The sequence below is a fragment of the Condylura cristata genome, unplaced genomic scaffold, assembly GCF_000260355.1.
Source record: "Condylura cristata isolate star-nosed mole 26May11 unplaced genomic scaffold, ConCri1.0 scaffold00015, whole genome shotgun sequence".
Classification (NCBI taxonomy): Eukaryota; Metazoa; Chordata; class Mammalia; order Eulipotyphla; family Talpidae; genus Condylura; species Condylura cristata.
Window position 1 is genome coordinate 5,659,005 of NW_004567116.1, and position 16,543 is coordinate 5,675,547.

Consider the following 16,543-nt stretch of genomic DNA (forward strand, 5'->3'; position numbering starts at 1 on the left):
GCGGATCTTTTAGGATTTGGGGACTGTCCTATTCCTGAGGAAACAGAAGCACAATGACAAACAGAGGAAGAAAAGGTTCTGCTGAAACTAATCAACATCTACTCTGTGATTTATTTCAAGATTGCAATAACTTGGTTCCATGAGTTTTAGATTTAAAGTATGGCATGACAAAAAATACAAATTTAAAATTATTAATGTATGGTAAAGTGTTCAAGATTAAAGGATTTATAGTGCATCCTACTTTCTTAAATTCAAAGAAAACTGAATTAAGATAGAGAATGGAAAAGACTTAAGCAAGAGCATCATATTAGTTACTAACTAAAACAGTTCAAACTCCCAATCTGATGTTTCCAAATCAAGCAATTATTCTTTACATAAAACTAGAATAGCTTAGGAAAATTATGTGAATTCAAATTAGTTTCTTCATCTGATATTTTTGTATATGTCTCAAGAACAATGTTATGATGGGGAAAGGCAGGTCAATAAAACATGTCCTTAGACTAAACTATGTATGTTGTTTTTTGTTGTACATAATGGTGCTATAGTGTGGCTAATTTACCACAGTGTAAAATCAAAGAAATTCACAAATAAAAACTTCCCAACATCTAGAAAATGTTTGTGTGGACATTATAGTAAGAGGAGGGCTCTAACACAGTGATGATCAGTGACACAGCAGTAAATAGAATAATGCAATTAATCCTGTAGTCTCCAGGTAAGCATGGACTCTGGAAAGGTGAATAGATGCGTAAGCTTTGAGACAGGGGCATGAAAATTCTGGACAATGTTCACTCTTTGTTAATGGCATGAGGACCATTTTTCCAGAGAAGTATATCTAGGATACCCTCTGTATTGTGTACAGACCTGCTGACTTGACCACAAATATAGATTACTCAAATTCCAGGAAAAAATACATTGTGCTAGGAATCATTTCAAAAAAATTTTTTTTGCCAACTTTTTTCTTCACTTGTGAAATTTGGTTTAAACTGATTACCTTCCTGGAGTAAAAATACAGTTAAAACTTGTTAGCTAAGATAACTATTAAGTTCATTCTTACTAAAGGGAAAAAAATTGAAATTGAAATAGTTTAAATAACTTGCTCAAAACACTCAATGATTTCTTGTGTTTTTCTATGTGTTACATGATAAATATATATATATATATGTATATATATATGTATGTATGTGTATATATATTAGCATCTCAATAAAGTTTACACATATAACATCTGGCAGCATGAAGTACAAACAAAATATAAGAATTATTCAAGATATTAAAGCCCAAGCTCTGAATACATAAAGGGAGAAATGGTTTCCCTGATGCATTTTCCATATGACCTCTATGCATGCAAATTTATACAAACAGTAGATTTGATCTAGTAGGTTTGTAGCATTACCTTACTCACTAAAAATTGCAGCATGGAAATCCAGCACCTGTAACTGTGACAGGATCTCATCAGATTCATTCTGTGAAAGAACAAAACAGCAAATTGAGATGTTCTTCAGCGTGTGGCTAAAAGTTATAAAGTTCTTTAGAGATGGGGTAACTACAAAATAGAAATGCAACTGAGTAAAATAACAGGGCTCTAGTCTGACTAGTGTTCACTTTGCTTAGGTCATCATCTCTTTGAGCTTTTGTATCTCCATCTTTAAAGTGGAAATAATGAAAGGTAATCCTAAAAATATCCCCCTGAAGACTAACTATGATAAGAAAAACCCTCACTTGCCTTCTACTTGGTAAGAGATGGTCACAATAATTGCAACCACTGTCACTGTTATTTGGGGCTGCTTACCTTGATAGCATTGCATCCTCTTAGTAAAGTAACAGTTTGGAGAAAAGTCGTTATTGTTACCAGACAACTGTTAATAAATCAGACAAAAAGGTGGCTGGTCAAACAATTCTGGTTCTTAGACTGCACCCTCTAATAGGAGGCCAAATGGAGCTATGTGGGGACTTGAAAGATAAAAGAATGGGAAGCAGGAGGGACTTATAGAGTCATGAAGTTCTCTAGAGACAAAAATACCCTAGGGTGCAGGCAAAGCTCTTCATCTCCACTAACAAGGGAACAAGTGCTTAAGTGTCTGGGGATTCAGCTTTGCCTGATGAGGAAAATCACAGGTATATCTACACTATTTGCAATAATTCTCAGTGGTAATGCACAGATTGAATCGCAGCATGATTTTAGGTTACAATTGGGCATCATTGTTGGGAAAACAGAGATAGAGGCTTTGTCATTGAACAAGTGGGCCCCAGGAATAATGCATCCCTTTATTCAACTTAGACGCATGTGTCACTGAGAAATATCAACTCATTCACTCTTTATTGATCCCAATGGCCTTCAACCATAATGAAGAAGGAAGAAATTTGTGCAAAATAAATATATTTCCTGCACTCATGATGCTTATGACTAATGGAGAAGATAAACAAAGAAATACCCAGTAAGCATTTAAGAGCTATAAAACAAAATGACAGTTATATGTAATTATGTATAGAAAAAGCATATGATTAAATGTAGAAAAATGAAAGTGAACAATAGAAATCTAATTTTCATTGACTGACCAGAATTTTGTTTCTCTTTAACTAAGCCTTTCAATCAGACATTAAAATGAACCAGCATGGGGAAAACCATTCTAAGAAAATGAAAATTATGTAGTAATGGCCCCAAATTCCAAGAAGGTTGGCAGAATCCAAAGGAAGGCAATGAAGATGCATCACAGATGACTAGACCTCTTCCTTGGGAGTTTCCATTTGAGCACCCTCCAGAATAAAACCTGAATAAAGCTACCTCTCAGCACAGCTATTTGTCTGGATTACATGACCAGAACAGGAAGGTTGTAATGATAGATCCAAATTTTTCTCCCCAAAGCAATTGGGTCATTGCAAGTCACAGTTTCTTCAAGTTGGAAATTATTTGTTCCCATTTCTTTAGGAGCATATGTCATTGTGGAAAAGTGCACTGCCATTTCTTCAGGAGTTTTCATCTACCCAAATTAAATTTCTTACAGCCTATGGCTCTAAAATCCCAATGTAATTCCAATGACTTACTTAAAAGATGTGAATAGGCCCTCCCTGGTGGCGCAGTGGGTTAAAGCACTGCACTGAGAAGCTGAAACCACTTCCGCATGAGTTCAATTCTCACCTGCCCCGGAGGTGACCACATGGCGCGGCAGACCTCTCCTGACCCGCCCGCTGCTCCCCTCAGCAGTGTACTTCGTTGATCTGCCTGCTCTGCTCCCCACTCTGTCTCTGGTGAAGTCTTTCACCACCCCTGAGTCTCTGGCCTGTACCCCAGTTCTGTATGCACAAATAAATAAATCAAAAAAAAAAAAAAAGATGTGGATAATTAGCCTTGGCTCTATGAAGACATCGCTGAGCAATATATTCCTACACCCCATTATGCAGTACATTCATTTATCAGTCATCAACGTCTCACAAGGCTAACATCTTTTTTCCCTACCCTGGTGGTTATACTGACTATTCTCACTTCTGTAAATGATAGAATTTTTTTCCTTCTAGGTCCATGTTCTTACCAGCCATTGATATGCAAGGTGAGTGTAGACTGTAGAGACTTGCATTTATTTTTAAGTGCTAGACTTCTCAATTATCTATGAGATTTTGGGGAAACACTTGTGATAATAGTGCCATTTACATCACAGTGTGATAACATATAATATAGTTGGGACAATTAAAGACATAAGATATGGGTAAGAGATAGATTACAGATACATAGATAGGTGATAGGAAGTAGGTAGATTTAGATATAGAGACAAATGGTATGAAAAATAACCTGGGCTTGCTTCAGAGTCTTTACATTCACTAAATAAAGAAGGTGAAAATGTGGAATGCTTAGTCATGCAATGAGTTGAAATAAAGTGTTCCACTACTCCTTCTGTCAAATCAAGTATGTTCAGAAGTCACTGGAAAAATATACAACTAACTGAAAATACGTATCCTATGATTACAGAGATCATGAGAAAATTTGTGCAGTAAGCGGAGTTGTGATAACTGTTCTTTAAAAGGGAGGTTGATTGAGTATGGCGAATTTACACAGTGATCTTAGCTCTGTTGTGGGTCATTTTATGACTAAGAAATCTATTCCATAGTTCAGTAAAAAAAAGAAAAAGAAAAAGACCATTAGAGCTTATAACCATGTAGGTGGAAATAGCCTAATTCTGCCAGTCAGTACCAAGGTAGAAATTAAGTCTATTTCTTTAAAGTTGTATGAGATGTTAAAGGGTAACCAAGGCAGTCATGAACTTAGGAGCCTAATTATTGGAGAGGAAAGAATGGATCGAGGTATTCTTGATTTTCTTTACTCAATAAAAGAATTCAGTATTTGATAAAAAAAAAAAAAAACATTAGACACAGCAAAAGGTTAAGCTAGAGCAGGGTGCAGGAGAAAATACCCAAGCTAAAAATAGAGCAAAGAACAGAATCAAAGAAGGGCATAAAAGACACAAGGGACATGGTAGAAAGTTTGTTGGTCTATGATTTGAGAAAGGAAGGGGAAAATCATATGATGAAAGCAATATCTAAAGACTCACTCATCAAGATTCTTGCAAAACAACAAATAAAAAAGACGTCTTTATTAAATAGGATAAAAGGCTCCAGTTACCCTGAGAGGATATGAACTTGCAACTAGAAGATGCAGATGAATAAATTCCAGAAATCTAAGGCAAAATTTAATGATAACAGTCCACAATACAGTATGATACCGTATTATACAATACTTTAAAATTGTTAAGAGACTGAAATTTAAATGTTTCCCCACAGAGTAATAACTGCAGGTATGACAGGTGTTAGCTAGAGTCTCACAAGATGATGAGACCGTGAAGGTGCCTGGCTGGCCTCCTCCACTGAGTCATACTAAGTTGCAGTACAGCAAAGTTAACAACCCCAGAAAGACAGATGGCTAGAGCATAAACAGGAACCACAGTCTGGTGACAATGTTATAACAAACTAATTGAACTGTGTTTGCAGCCTATTAGAGCTGTAGAACTCATAATGAGGAGGGGTAACAGCCATAGAAAACTCCCTATGACTGTTGACTCGGGGGCGCACACCCACACTGGGAGACCCAACAGACCCATATTGGAGACCAACCACTGACTGGAAAAAGGGTGTGTAGAGGTGGCCCAGACAGAAAGCACTATTGGCGAACTATTTGCATGTAGAGTGATAGTAACTGACTTGAAGCTGAGCCTCCCAAATTAAACCAGATGGAAACTCACCAACAGGATGAGCCATGTTGAATCACCTGTGTCTCTTCATTGCTGTCATGAGGCTGTGATATTCTAAACACCTGCTGCTATCCCCTTTACTTCACACACAAACACTCAAGGCCAAAATGGAGACAATACGGCAACTTCATTAACAGAAGTTAAACACCTGGATCTTAACACAAGCAAACACTCGGTGCAAGACTTCACTGGAAAGAAAAAAAAAAGCCTGCTTGAAGCTTTGTCTCAACTACAAGCCTTAGCCAGAGATGCATCTGGTGCTCTAACATTCCCTACGGGCTGAGCTGACACAAGACTATAGATCTATGCTGAGGAAAGTGACCTAGAAAAGGGGCTCACCATGGATCTCCATCAAACAGCTCTGGTACCCACAGCACAGTAAGAAGCTTCGATGCCTGGCACTCGCTGGCATGCTCTGCTTCCCCCGTTGCTGTCCACTTACTCCCTTCGCTGGTACCAAATATCTGGTGATCTGAAAAGTGCAAAGAAATCAGTCTGAAAGTTTATCCCTACTACAACTTAGGAGACAAAAAAATGGAAGGAATGAACATACACAAATGGTGGAGAACAGAAAATCCAACCCAAGAGAAGTTTCAATCCAGCAGAACTGCAGAATGTGTCCAAAGAGGAGTACAAGGTAACAGTTACAACAGAGCTTCCTGAACTAAAGATTAAAAACGGGAACAGAATAAAGACTGAGAAAATGTAAGGCTATTACAATTAGAAGTAATGGATCTAAAAAATCATCAAACAGCATGATGAAATGGGGTTTATACCAGGGATGTAAGGATGGTTTAATATATGTAAATCAATTGATGTATTATATCAGCAAAAGAAAGATAAAAATAATATAATAATATCAACAGAAGCAGAGAAGGCATATAATAAGATTCAGCACCTATTTATGATTTTTAAAAACCTAAAGAAAATGGGAACAGAATAAACCTACCTCAACATAATAAAGCATATATCATGAACCTACAATCAATATAATGTTTGAAGATGAAAAACTGAACGTTTTCCCTTTAAGGTCAGGAACTTAAAGGGAATTAAAATTTCCTTTTAATTTCATATTAAATATTTGAAGTAATCAGACAACAGGAAATAAGAGTAATTCAGATTGGAAAAAAAAGTGAACCTAGGGCCTTCCCTGTGGCGCAGCAGGTTAAAGCACAGCACTAAGAAGCTTAAGCCACTTCCGCATGAGTTCGATCCCTGCCTGCCCGGGAGGTGACCACATGGCGTGGCAGACCTCTCCTGGCCCGCCTGCTGCTCCCCTCGGCAGTGTACTTCGTCCATCTGCCTGTTCTGCCCCCGTCTCTGTCTCTGGTGAATCCTCTCACCCTCCCCATCTCTGGCCTGTACTCCAGTTCTATATGAATAAATAAATCTTTAAAAAAAAATGTGAACCTATGATTAATTGCAGATGACATCATGTAAATATAGATGCAGATGATGTAGCTTTTTAAGATTTCCTTAAAAAGCTAATGGAAATAAATGAATACATCAAAGTGGCAGGCTACAAAATCAGCATTAAAAATGTGTTGCATCTGGCTCTCCCTGGTGGGCACCGGGTTAAAGCACTAAGAAGCTTAAGCCACTTCCGTCCAAGTTCGATCCCCACCTGCCCCGGCGGAGATGACATGGTACCGCAGACCTCTCCTGACCCGCCCCCTGTTCCCCTCACCAGTGTACTTCCTCCTGTTCTGCTCCCCACTCTGACCCTGGTGAATCCTCTCACCCTCCGCATCTCTGGCCTGTACCCTAGTTCTGTATGAATAAATAAATCTTAAAAAAAAATTGTCTAATTCCAAGAACACAAAATATTTAAAGTTAATGTTATTAAATGATCTCTTTCAAAGTGGATTTTGAAACACAGATATGAGACCCACAACAATAAAATATATAATAAAAAAAACACTGGTATTTCACGACATCTATTATAAGTTTGGTTTTTTTTTGTTTTTGTTTTTGTTCTTGTTTTTTGAGACTTATAAAGGACACTAATTTTTAGAGTTAGGCTACCATAATCCAGGTAATTACCTCCTCTTAATGCTCACAGTCTAGTTACACGTGCAATATATTCTCACTCAGGCAATATCTACAGAATCCAGGAGTTGACCTGACCTGTTGAGAACCTTCATTTGGCCCCTGCTGGTTTCTGTCTCACATACGCTCTACACGCCATCACCCAGGAGCCTGGCGGAGCCCAGGGCCCTCTGTGTGCTCAGCCAAGACGGTGGAGGCTTCCTCGTCACAGCTGCAGTGTCCAGAAGGAAGCCTCTTCAGTCACCAGCGGGAGAGGGAGAGCTGGAGAGGAATGGGTGTGCTTCTCCTCACCCAGAGAGACACGTGTCAATTCTGTCTAATCCCAAGGTTCACCTCGGACACTTGTCCATGGTACCCGAAAGGGGCAGGCACATGGAAGGAACCAGATGTAATATTAAACTCTAATGTTGAAATATTATTGTGAGCCATTCTGTAGCAATATTTAGTAAGAGTTAATATTAATATTTAACATTTCAGAACACCTGCTGTGTGTTAGAAAGTTTCTCTGATTTGTATGTATAGGATCTGCAAATCTTCTTAATAAACCTAGGAAGATGGCTGATATCTGCCTCTTGCACACAAGAAGCTGGAGTTCGATGATTAAATTGCATAAACAATTTCAGACAAGTCACACTTATACAAAGAACAAATTTATCACCACCCCACATGCCTATACAGAGGATGCTGTGGTAATTCTGCTTGGGAATATGAGCTTAGAGAGAATTCAGAGGAAAGAATGGATTATGAGGTTTTGTGTAAAAGAAAGCACTTTTGACCATAATTATAGTGCTAATGTTAATTGAATGATAAAACAAATTATTAAGTGTACTTAAAAAGACATCTCCCACAAAGAGCAGAGAGAACAATAAAATATAAATGAAATGAAATTTTAAGACAGAAAGTACCTAGTTCTGTGTTATTAACAATGGCCAAGATATGGAAACAACCCAAATGCCTCAAAAAGCTGTGGTATACTTATACAATGAAATATTACTCAGCAATCAAAAAAGACATACGCTTGCTATCGGTGGCAACATGGATGGAGCTGGTAGGGACTATACAAGCTGTAAAAAGGTAGAAAGAAAAATATAAATATGAGATGGTCCTACTTATATGTGGAATATAAAGAAATTAGACAAAAGGTTAAAAAAAAATCCAGAACTAGCAAGCTGATCATAGATGAGGTCTACAGCAAAGAAGGGTCAGGGAGAGCAGCCCAAACAAACAGCTACGTGGTGTTTTACCAGTGATGTGGTGGTGGCAGAAGTATGGGCCTATATGATATAGAAAAATGTAACGAATAAAAATTAAAAAAAAACTACCTAGTGCAGCAAAGACTGTGGGTTCTATGGCTCTGATGAAGGACATTCTAATAAAGGCAAAATGATGTGAGAAAAACAGGTCAGTAATTATGACAGTGTTGATTCCAAGGAAGCTGAGAGACTAAAATCTTGGAAACATACACTACTCTCTGAAACGTGTAACTAAAATTTTTTTTTAATGAAATAACACTGTAAACATATATGTACCCCATAAAAATATGTGATATGGTTCCCATAGGCACTTTGATTACTTTGCCCCTTGGAAAGTGGAGTGAGAACCAGAGGTGGCCTCATGGGGACCTCCCCTGAGAACCTCGTGTCTTCATAATCCACTCTTGGTCCCCCTGCGCTACCCTGGTATCCACCTTGACTTTATTTACAAAAGCAGGCTAGGGCCCTAGGCCCGCTGAACAACATGTGCTCCTCTGAATGCTGAAATTTGCACATACAGAACCTTCTTCTGAGCTCAGGATTTCTTATGATGCTGCAGTCAAGGATAAGGAAACTCACCAAGGTAAAAAATTATATAGAGTGATGTTAAACTAAAACACCAAAAGATATCAATTTGTTTTACAGACAATGGTTTGTTATTTGCTAGCACAATTCACTGGCTTCTTGAAAGAGGCACTTTTATTATTTCTATTTTAAATTGGTGAGACAGCTAGAAAAAACTCACGATAGATTCAGGATTTGAACCCCCATTAATAATTTTTTTCTCCATTGTTTCCTTCTTAGAAACATTGGACCCAGTGCCTACTACTGCACAGAGATTTTCTAACAGAATCTGTGTGTCATTACCTGTCTGGGTTTTTCTTTTAATCCATGCTACTCAGGACTGGCTGTCATTTGTTTACAAGTAGAAGGTGAGTTTCTATAGCATGAAATGTATGCTGTTAGTGAAAACTGTATTTGTGGAACTATGAAGAAATTACTCACATTGTGTGTCTCACAGTGTAAGTGAAAATAATAACTAATCCAACTCACAGATTGTTGCGAATAAATATAAAACAGAGATGTAGTGTCAAAGTAATTTAATTGTCCAGTGAAACTGAGTTCTCATTGACAAATTCCATAATTGCCCTACTGGAAAATTCAGTAAATTTTGCAAATCTTAGTTTAAAAATATAAAAGAATAAAAATCTGGGGAGGTGATCCATGAAGATACCTATTCATCGGTTTAAAATTTTAGATAATTTACTCATTAAATTATGCATTGAAGGTCATGTCTTAGGTACAAAGAGTGGTGATACATACTCTAGCTATAATGAAAAATGACCCTTGTATATAAGCATTAAAATGTTATTGCAATTTCCATATCTCTCTATTCCTTTATAACTTAGTGCTGCAGAAAATCTGATTGCTAAACAACTTCCATGGAGAACACCACAGAAGTGACACAGTTCATCCTCCTAGGACTGACCAAAGCCACAAATTTACGAATCCCGCTTATAATGATATTCACTCTCATATATGCCATAAATGCCATCGGGAACCTGGGGATGATCCTGTTGATCCTTTGGGACACTCGTCTCCACACACCCATGTACTTCTTCCTCAGCAACCTGTCTCTGATTGACTTCTGTTACTCTACTGCTGTTACCCCTACGGTCATAGCTGGGTTACTTATGGGAGACAAGGTCATCTCCTACAATGCATGTGCGGCCCAGATGTTCTTTTTTGCAGCTTTTGCCACTGGGGAAGTTTACATCTTGGCTGCAATGGCCTTTGACCGCTATGCAGCCGTGTGCAAACCCCTGCATTACACCACCATCATGACCGTAGGTGTGTGTGCCTGTCTTGCCATAGCCTGCTATGCTGCTGGTTTCCTGAATGCCTCCATCCAAGTTGGGGAAACATTCAGTCTCACTTTCTGCAGCGCCAATGTGGTCCACCACTTTTTCTGTGATGTCCCAGCAGTCATGTCTCTCTCTTGCTCTGATAAACATTTTGGTGAAATGGTTCTTCTCTATGTAGACACCTTCATTGTATTTTCTTCTCTTCTGGTTATCTTTGTATCCTACATATTCATTTTTATCACCATCCTAAAGATGCGCTCATCTGCAGGCTATCAGAAGGCTCTGTCCACCTGCGCTTCTCATATTACTGCCATCACTATCTTTTTTGGGACCCTCATGTTCATGTACTTACAGCCCAGCTCCAGCCATTCCATGGACACAGACAAAATGGCGTCCGTGTTTTATACTATGGTCATCCCCATGCTCAACCCTATAGTCTACAGCCTGAGGAACAAGGAGGTCAAGAATGCAGTCAGAAAAGTGGGTGAGAAGACAAAACTGTCTCTGGGATTATGATTTTAACATCTTATGGGGCATAATTAGCTATTTTCATTCCTCTTCATGTACTGACTTACAGTAAAAAAAAAAAAGTCCTAAAATGATACCCTACTGCCTTTCTAAAATTTATTGTCAAGAATGAGAAGCATAGTCTGCAAATGAATTCTAAATAATAATGGATATGAGAAGCAAAAAATGTTTGTTTCAATGTGTCAAAAATACATATTAAGGATATTGATTTATTCACTCTTCTACATGCATTTTCTTCACTACATGCACTACAAGTACATGGGAACAGAAAGTAAGAGGTAAATGAGAGTATTATTTTGATCAAAACTAACTTAAATATTAAACTGGGATATGTATATATATATATATATATAACATATCAAGTTTTTTTAGTAGTAAAATAATCTAAGAGCCCTAACTTGAGAAAAAACAGGATACTGTCATAATACTCTGTGTTTAGTTCATGAGCATATTTTATTGGCATCCTAAATGAAGCAAAACTTCTACCTGAGTCATTTTTTTGGTTTATATTTTTTAACATTACTTTCCAAAAGGAAAATAGCCACAACACAGAAAACAAGGAAGAAAAATGAAAGTATTTTCAATTTCAATACATGACCGCTAACTTGCACATTGTTTAAAAATGCACTAAGACATTGATAATGTATTTTAAGTCTACCATGTATTTCAGATGGTTGTGTTGCATATTAATTGTAAGTTTTGTTAACTTGCATTATATCTTTCATTCCCCCAGTTTTTTTAATTCATAAATGCTTTTTTCAGAAATTCTTCATAGCTCTAAACAAGCTTCTACTTCAGGAATTTTGTCCTTGCAATGTAAGCTCTGCATAAGTGACACTTTTTACCCCACAAGTTTTATTTAATAACAGTTTTCATAAATGGTCATCACACATCACATGTGCACTATCCCCTCATTTGATTGCCAATGCCTAACTATACATTATTTCCTCACTACTATAACTACACTATAAAGTCCAAGTCATCATTGACATTTTCACTAAAACATCATTAAAATGATCTTTGTACTTAAATACATGAGTTACTTTGTAGATTCTCAATAAATACTTGTAAGCTGAATGCATGAAATAAAGATTAGAATTTAATGTCCCGTGTGTTGAATCTTTGAACCACTGATGATTGCGTTATCAGTAATTTAGAGCTGCCAGATAGACTTTAATAGTATAGCAAGCTGTAGAACTGGATAGCTTCTTAGGAATCCAGCTCAAGAAGTCATCACAAACCACCTCATGAATATAACCTTATTTTGTCTTCAGAACTCTTCAGTGAGGGATATGCACCATTTTACCCCTCCATTAAAGGGGTAGTGGAGTGCAAGAGATTTAACTACTTGGACAAGATAGTCCTATAAACCATGACAGAACTAGGATGGAGATAGCTCCCCATGACAGCACAGCTCATGACAACCACACTGGAATGCCCTGTGAAAGAGATAATTCTGCTCAAGAGTTTGTCAGTGGGTGTGGTGTGTTAACATAACATTCAAATAATATGAACCTATACCCCTGAATCACAGGGTGTTAGATCTTAACATTATATTATATATCATGTCATTAAACAAATATTGACAAACATTTATCAAAAAATTAAAGACAATGAAAGGTTAAAAATGGACAAAAGAATTAAATAGACACGTCAAGAACGTGCAGACAACAGAGGTGCATGAAAAAGTGCTCGTCATAATCTATCAGGGACATGCACCTCAAAACCTCACCAGGCCCCAGCTTACCCCTGTGAGCCTGGCCCACCTCAAAAAGACCTGACACAGGTGATGAGGAGGCTTTGGGAAAAGAGGAACCTCATGCACTCTTGGTGGGAACGAGTCATCCACAGTGCCCTGAAACATTTGTTACATCAATAAAAATACGTCTTTCAAAAAGAATTTAGTTAAATTGCAGGGGAGGAGATCAGCGTGCAGAATTTAGTTGATCTATACACACAAGTGAAACTTATAATGAAGTGAAGGAAGCAACTGTATTCACAATAAATTTGAAAGAGTAAATGAATGGTCAAGAGGTAAACTTAACCAAAGATATGACTGAGCTGTGCTCTGAAATCTCTGAATAATGTTGAAAAGAATATCAATAGACCTAAATAAATTATATTTTCTAAAAAGCCCATGTTGATGGGATGTTCTTCTTGTTTCTTGTTGTAGGCTGTAGAATTTTGTTTAATAAGTTTACTAGAATGAAGACTATTCTTTGTTAGGTGAGGTCTTTGAAGGCTGCGATTTTACCTGTGAAACTTTGAGTAGTGGAACAGCTATTTTTTTTTTTTTAACTCCCCACTTGCATAACCATATTCTTCACTCAACATTCACATGTAAACCTTTGACAATTTTTCAGAGTTCTATCATATTCTTTTAGAGTGAATTTGTTGATGTTTCAGCAATCATTAAAGTGGTGGACACCAGGCACACTATTTCTGCCATGTTTATTTTTCTTTATAGACACTTATTAATTTTAGGCTACCAGATAACCCAGGGAAATACATCATCTTAATACTTTTAATCATATTACACGTGCAGTGTATTCTGACTCAGGTAATATTTACAGAATCCAGGAATTGACCTGACCTGTTGAGAACTTTCATTTGGCCCCGTTGGTTTCTGTCTCACACACACTCTACACGCCATGACCCAGGAGCCTGGCGGGGCCCAGGGCCCTCTGTGTGCTCAGTCAAGGCTGTGGAGGCTTCCCCGTCACCGCTGCAGTGTCCAGAAGGAAGCCTCTTCAGACAAGGAGTGGGAGTGGGAGAGCTGGAGAGGAATGGGTGTGCTTCCCCCTCCCAGATTTGACAGCTGGTGATTCTGTGTGAGCCCATGGTCCATGCATGTCCCGTTGTACCCACAATGGCAAGTCCAAGTATTGAAGCAGATGAAATGCTTACACTCATTATTTGGATATTTAAGATGAAATGTTTACACTCTATTATTTGGTGACCCAGCTGTAGCAATACTTAGTATGAGTTAATCTTAATATTGAACGTTTCAGAGCACCTGGTGTGTGTTAGGTATTTTCTCTGGTTTTATGTATGGGACCTACAGATCTTTTGAAATCCTGAGAGGATGGCATGATATCATTATCCTCCTCTTGCCCATGTGAAGCTGGAATTCAATGATTAAAATACTCGAGCTATTTGACGCCTAATCAGACTCGTAAGCGAGGCAAGCCTGTCACTGCCCCCGTGCCTCTGATGAGGAGGCTGCGATAATTCTGCTTGGGAGCATGAGCTTGGTGACCAGGTAGAGAGAAAATGGATCCGTGTGCTTTTGTTTAAAGAGAAATCATTTTCAGGTCATGATGATAGTGGTAACACAAGTTGAGTAATAAAACAAATTGTTAAAGGTAACCACAACACCCTTGATGAAGAGAATAAATGAAAATAAATATAAATTACATAAAATTTTGAAAAGTAAGTACCCAGTGCTACAAGGATATGAAGAAGCCAGAATGTGCTTATGGTTGGGGGTGTGCGACTGTGAGGCGATTCATAGAGTTTTACAATTTCTGCTCAATTCAGTCTATTTACCAAAGACTCAAAACAACTCCCTGGTAATTAGCCAAATGAAATAAAAACTGTGTTTGCAAAAAAATAAAAAAAATTTGCACATGCTTTTTTTATCACTTTGTTTATAATGACCTTACACTGGAAACAAAATAAAAGGCTCACAAATGAGGAAAGAAGAAAAAAGTATAAGGTCACAGCATGGAATACAACTTTGCAATTTAAAATTCCACTATAGGTACAGGTAAGGATGTGCTTTTAACCAAAATGAATGTAGCAAAAATGCCAGAATCAAAGACTATGGATTCTAAGGCCCCAGTTCAGTACATTCCCGCAAAGTCAAAATTATGTGGAAATAAAAGTCAGTAACTATGACCATGTTGATTCCAAGGAAGGTGAGGAATCAAAATTTAGAAACAAACAGTAATAGGTGTGCATACTACTCTCTGCGACTTGCTAATTGAAAATAATATGAAATATCAATGCAAATACATCTATATAGCTTAAAATTATGCTCTGTGGTTCCCATAGGCAGCTTGCTTATTTCATCATTTGGATGTGGAGTGAGAACCAGAGGTGGCCTCGTGGGGGACATCCCCTGAGAACCTCGTGTCTTTATGAAACACTCTCAGTCCCCATGCACTACCCTGGAATCCACCGTGACCTGGAGCTGTATTTACAATGACCAGGTGTTGGCCCTAGCCCAAGAACACCATATGCTCCTCTGAATGTTGATGGTTTGCACATGCAGGCACTCTTCTGATCTCAAGATTTCTTACGAACTTGCCGCCATGGTCAAGGAAACTCTCCAAGGTAAAAATCATATTGAAAAATTTTGAAATGAAACTCTTAAACCCACCAATTGTTTTAGAGACACTGTTTTGTTATTTGCTAACACAATACCATGGCTTCCTGAAAAAGCTATATTTGTTATGTCTACTTAAACTTAATGAGAAAGCCAGGAAAGATACATGGTAGATTCAGGATTTGAACCCATGTTAGTGGCTTTATTTCTCCATTGTTTCCTCCTTAGAGGCATTGAACCCAGTGCCCACTTCTGCTCAGAGATTTTCTAATAGAATCTGTGCATTATTCTCTGGCTGGGTTTTTTGTTTTTTTGTTTTTTAATCTCAAACATACTATTCAGGATTGACTGTCATTTCTTTTCGAGTAGAAGGTGAGTTTTTATAGCATGAAATGTTGCTTTTAGTGAAAACTCTATTTGTGGAACTATGAAGAAATTACTTGTATTGTGCCTCACAGTGTAAATGAAAATAATAACTAACCTAACCTCACAGATTGTTGAAAATAAACATAAAGCAGAGAGGTAGTGTCAAAGCAGTGTACAATTTAATTGTCCAGTGAAGCTGAGCTCTCATTTATGAATTCCATAATTGCCCTACTGGAAAATTCACTAAATTTTGCAAACTTTGGTTTAAAATATAGAAGAATAAAAATCTGGAGAGGTTATTCATGAAGATTCCTAATCAACAGCTTAAAATTCCAGATAATTTACTCATTAAATTATGCATTGAAGGTCATGGCAGGTACAGAGAGTCTGGTGATACATACTCTAGCTACAATTGACATGTCATTATAATTTCCACATCTAACTCTCTATTTCTTTATGACTTAGTGCTGCATAAAATCTGATTGCTAAGCAACCTCCATGGAGAACACCACAGAAGTGACCCAGTTCATCCTCCTAGGACTGACCAAAGCCACGAACTTACGAGTCCCACTTACAATGATGTTCATTCTTATATATACCATAAATGCCATCGGGAATCTGGGGATGATCCTGTTGATCCTTTTGGACACTCGTCTCCACACGCCCATGTACTTCTTCCTCAGTAACCTGTCCCTGATGGACTTCTGTTACTCTACTGCTGTCACCCCTACGGTCATAGCTGGGTTACTCATGGGAGACAAGGTCCTCTCCTACAATGCATGTGCGGCTCAGATGTTCTTTTTTGCAGCCTTTGCCACTGGGGAAGTTTTCATCTTGGCTGCAATGGCCTTTGACCGCTATGCAGCCGTGTGCAAACCCCTGCATTACACCACCATCATGACCACAGGTGTGTGT

General features: G+C 37.9%; 2 protein-coding genes across 2 annotated transcripts in view; both read left to right on the forward strand.

Moving 5' to 3' along the window:
* Nucleotides 1-9,981: 9,981 nt before the first annotated feature.
* Nucleotides 9,982-10,920, forward strand: LOC101623717 (olfactory receptor 5B3-like). The gene has a single exon (XM_004683444.1). The coding sequence runs from the start codon at nucleotides 9,982-9,984 to the stop codon at nucleotides 10,918-10,920; it is 939 nt and encodes a 312-aa protein (XP_004683501.1).
* Nucleotides 10,921-16,126: 5,206 nt separating this feature from the next.
* The window catches only part of LOC101623950 (olfactory receptor 5B2-like), a 5,888-nt gene continuing 5,471 nt past the window's right edge, over nucleotides 16,127-16,543 (forward strand). Inside the window, exon 1 of the mRNA XM_012725167.1 lies at nucleotides 16,127-16,541. Coding sequence (XP_012580621.1) covers nucleotides 16,127-16,541 — 415 coding nt within the window. The remainder of the gene's footprint in view (nucleotides 16,542-16,543) is intronic.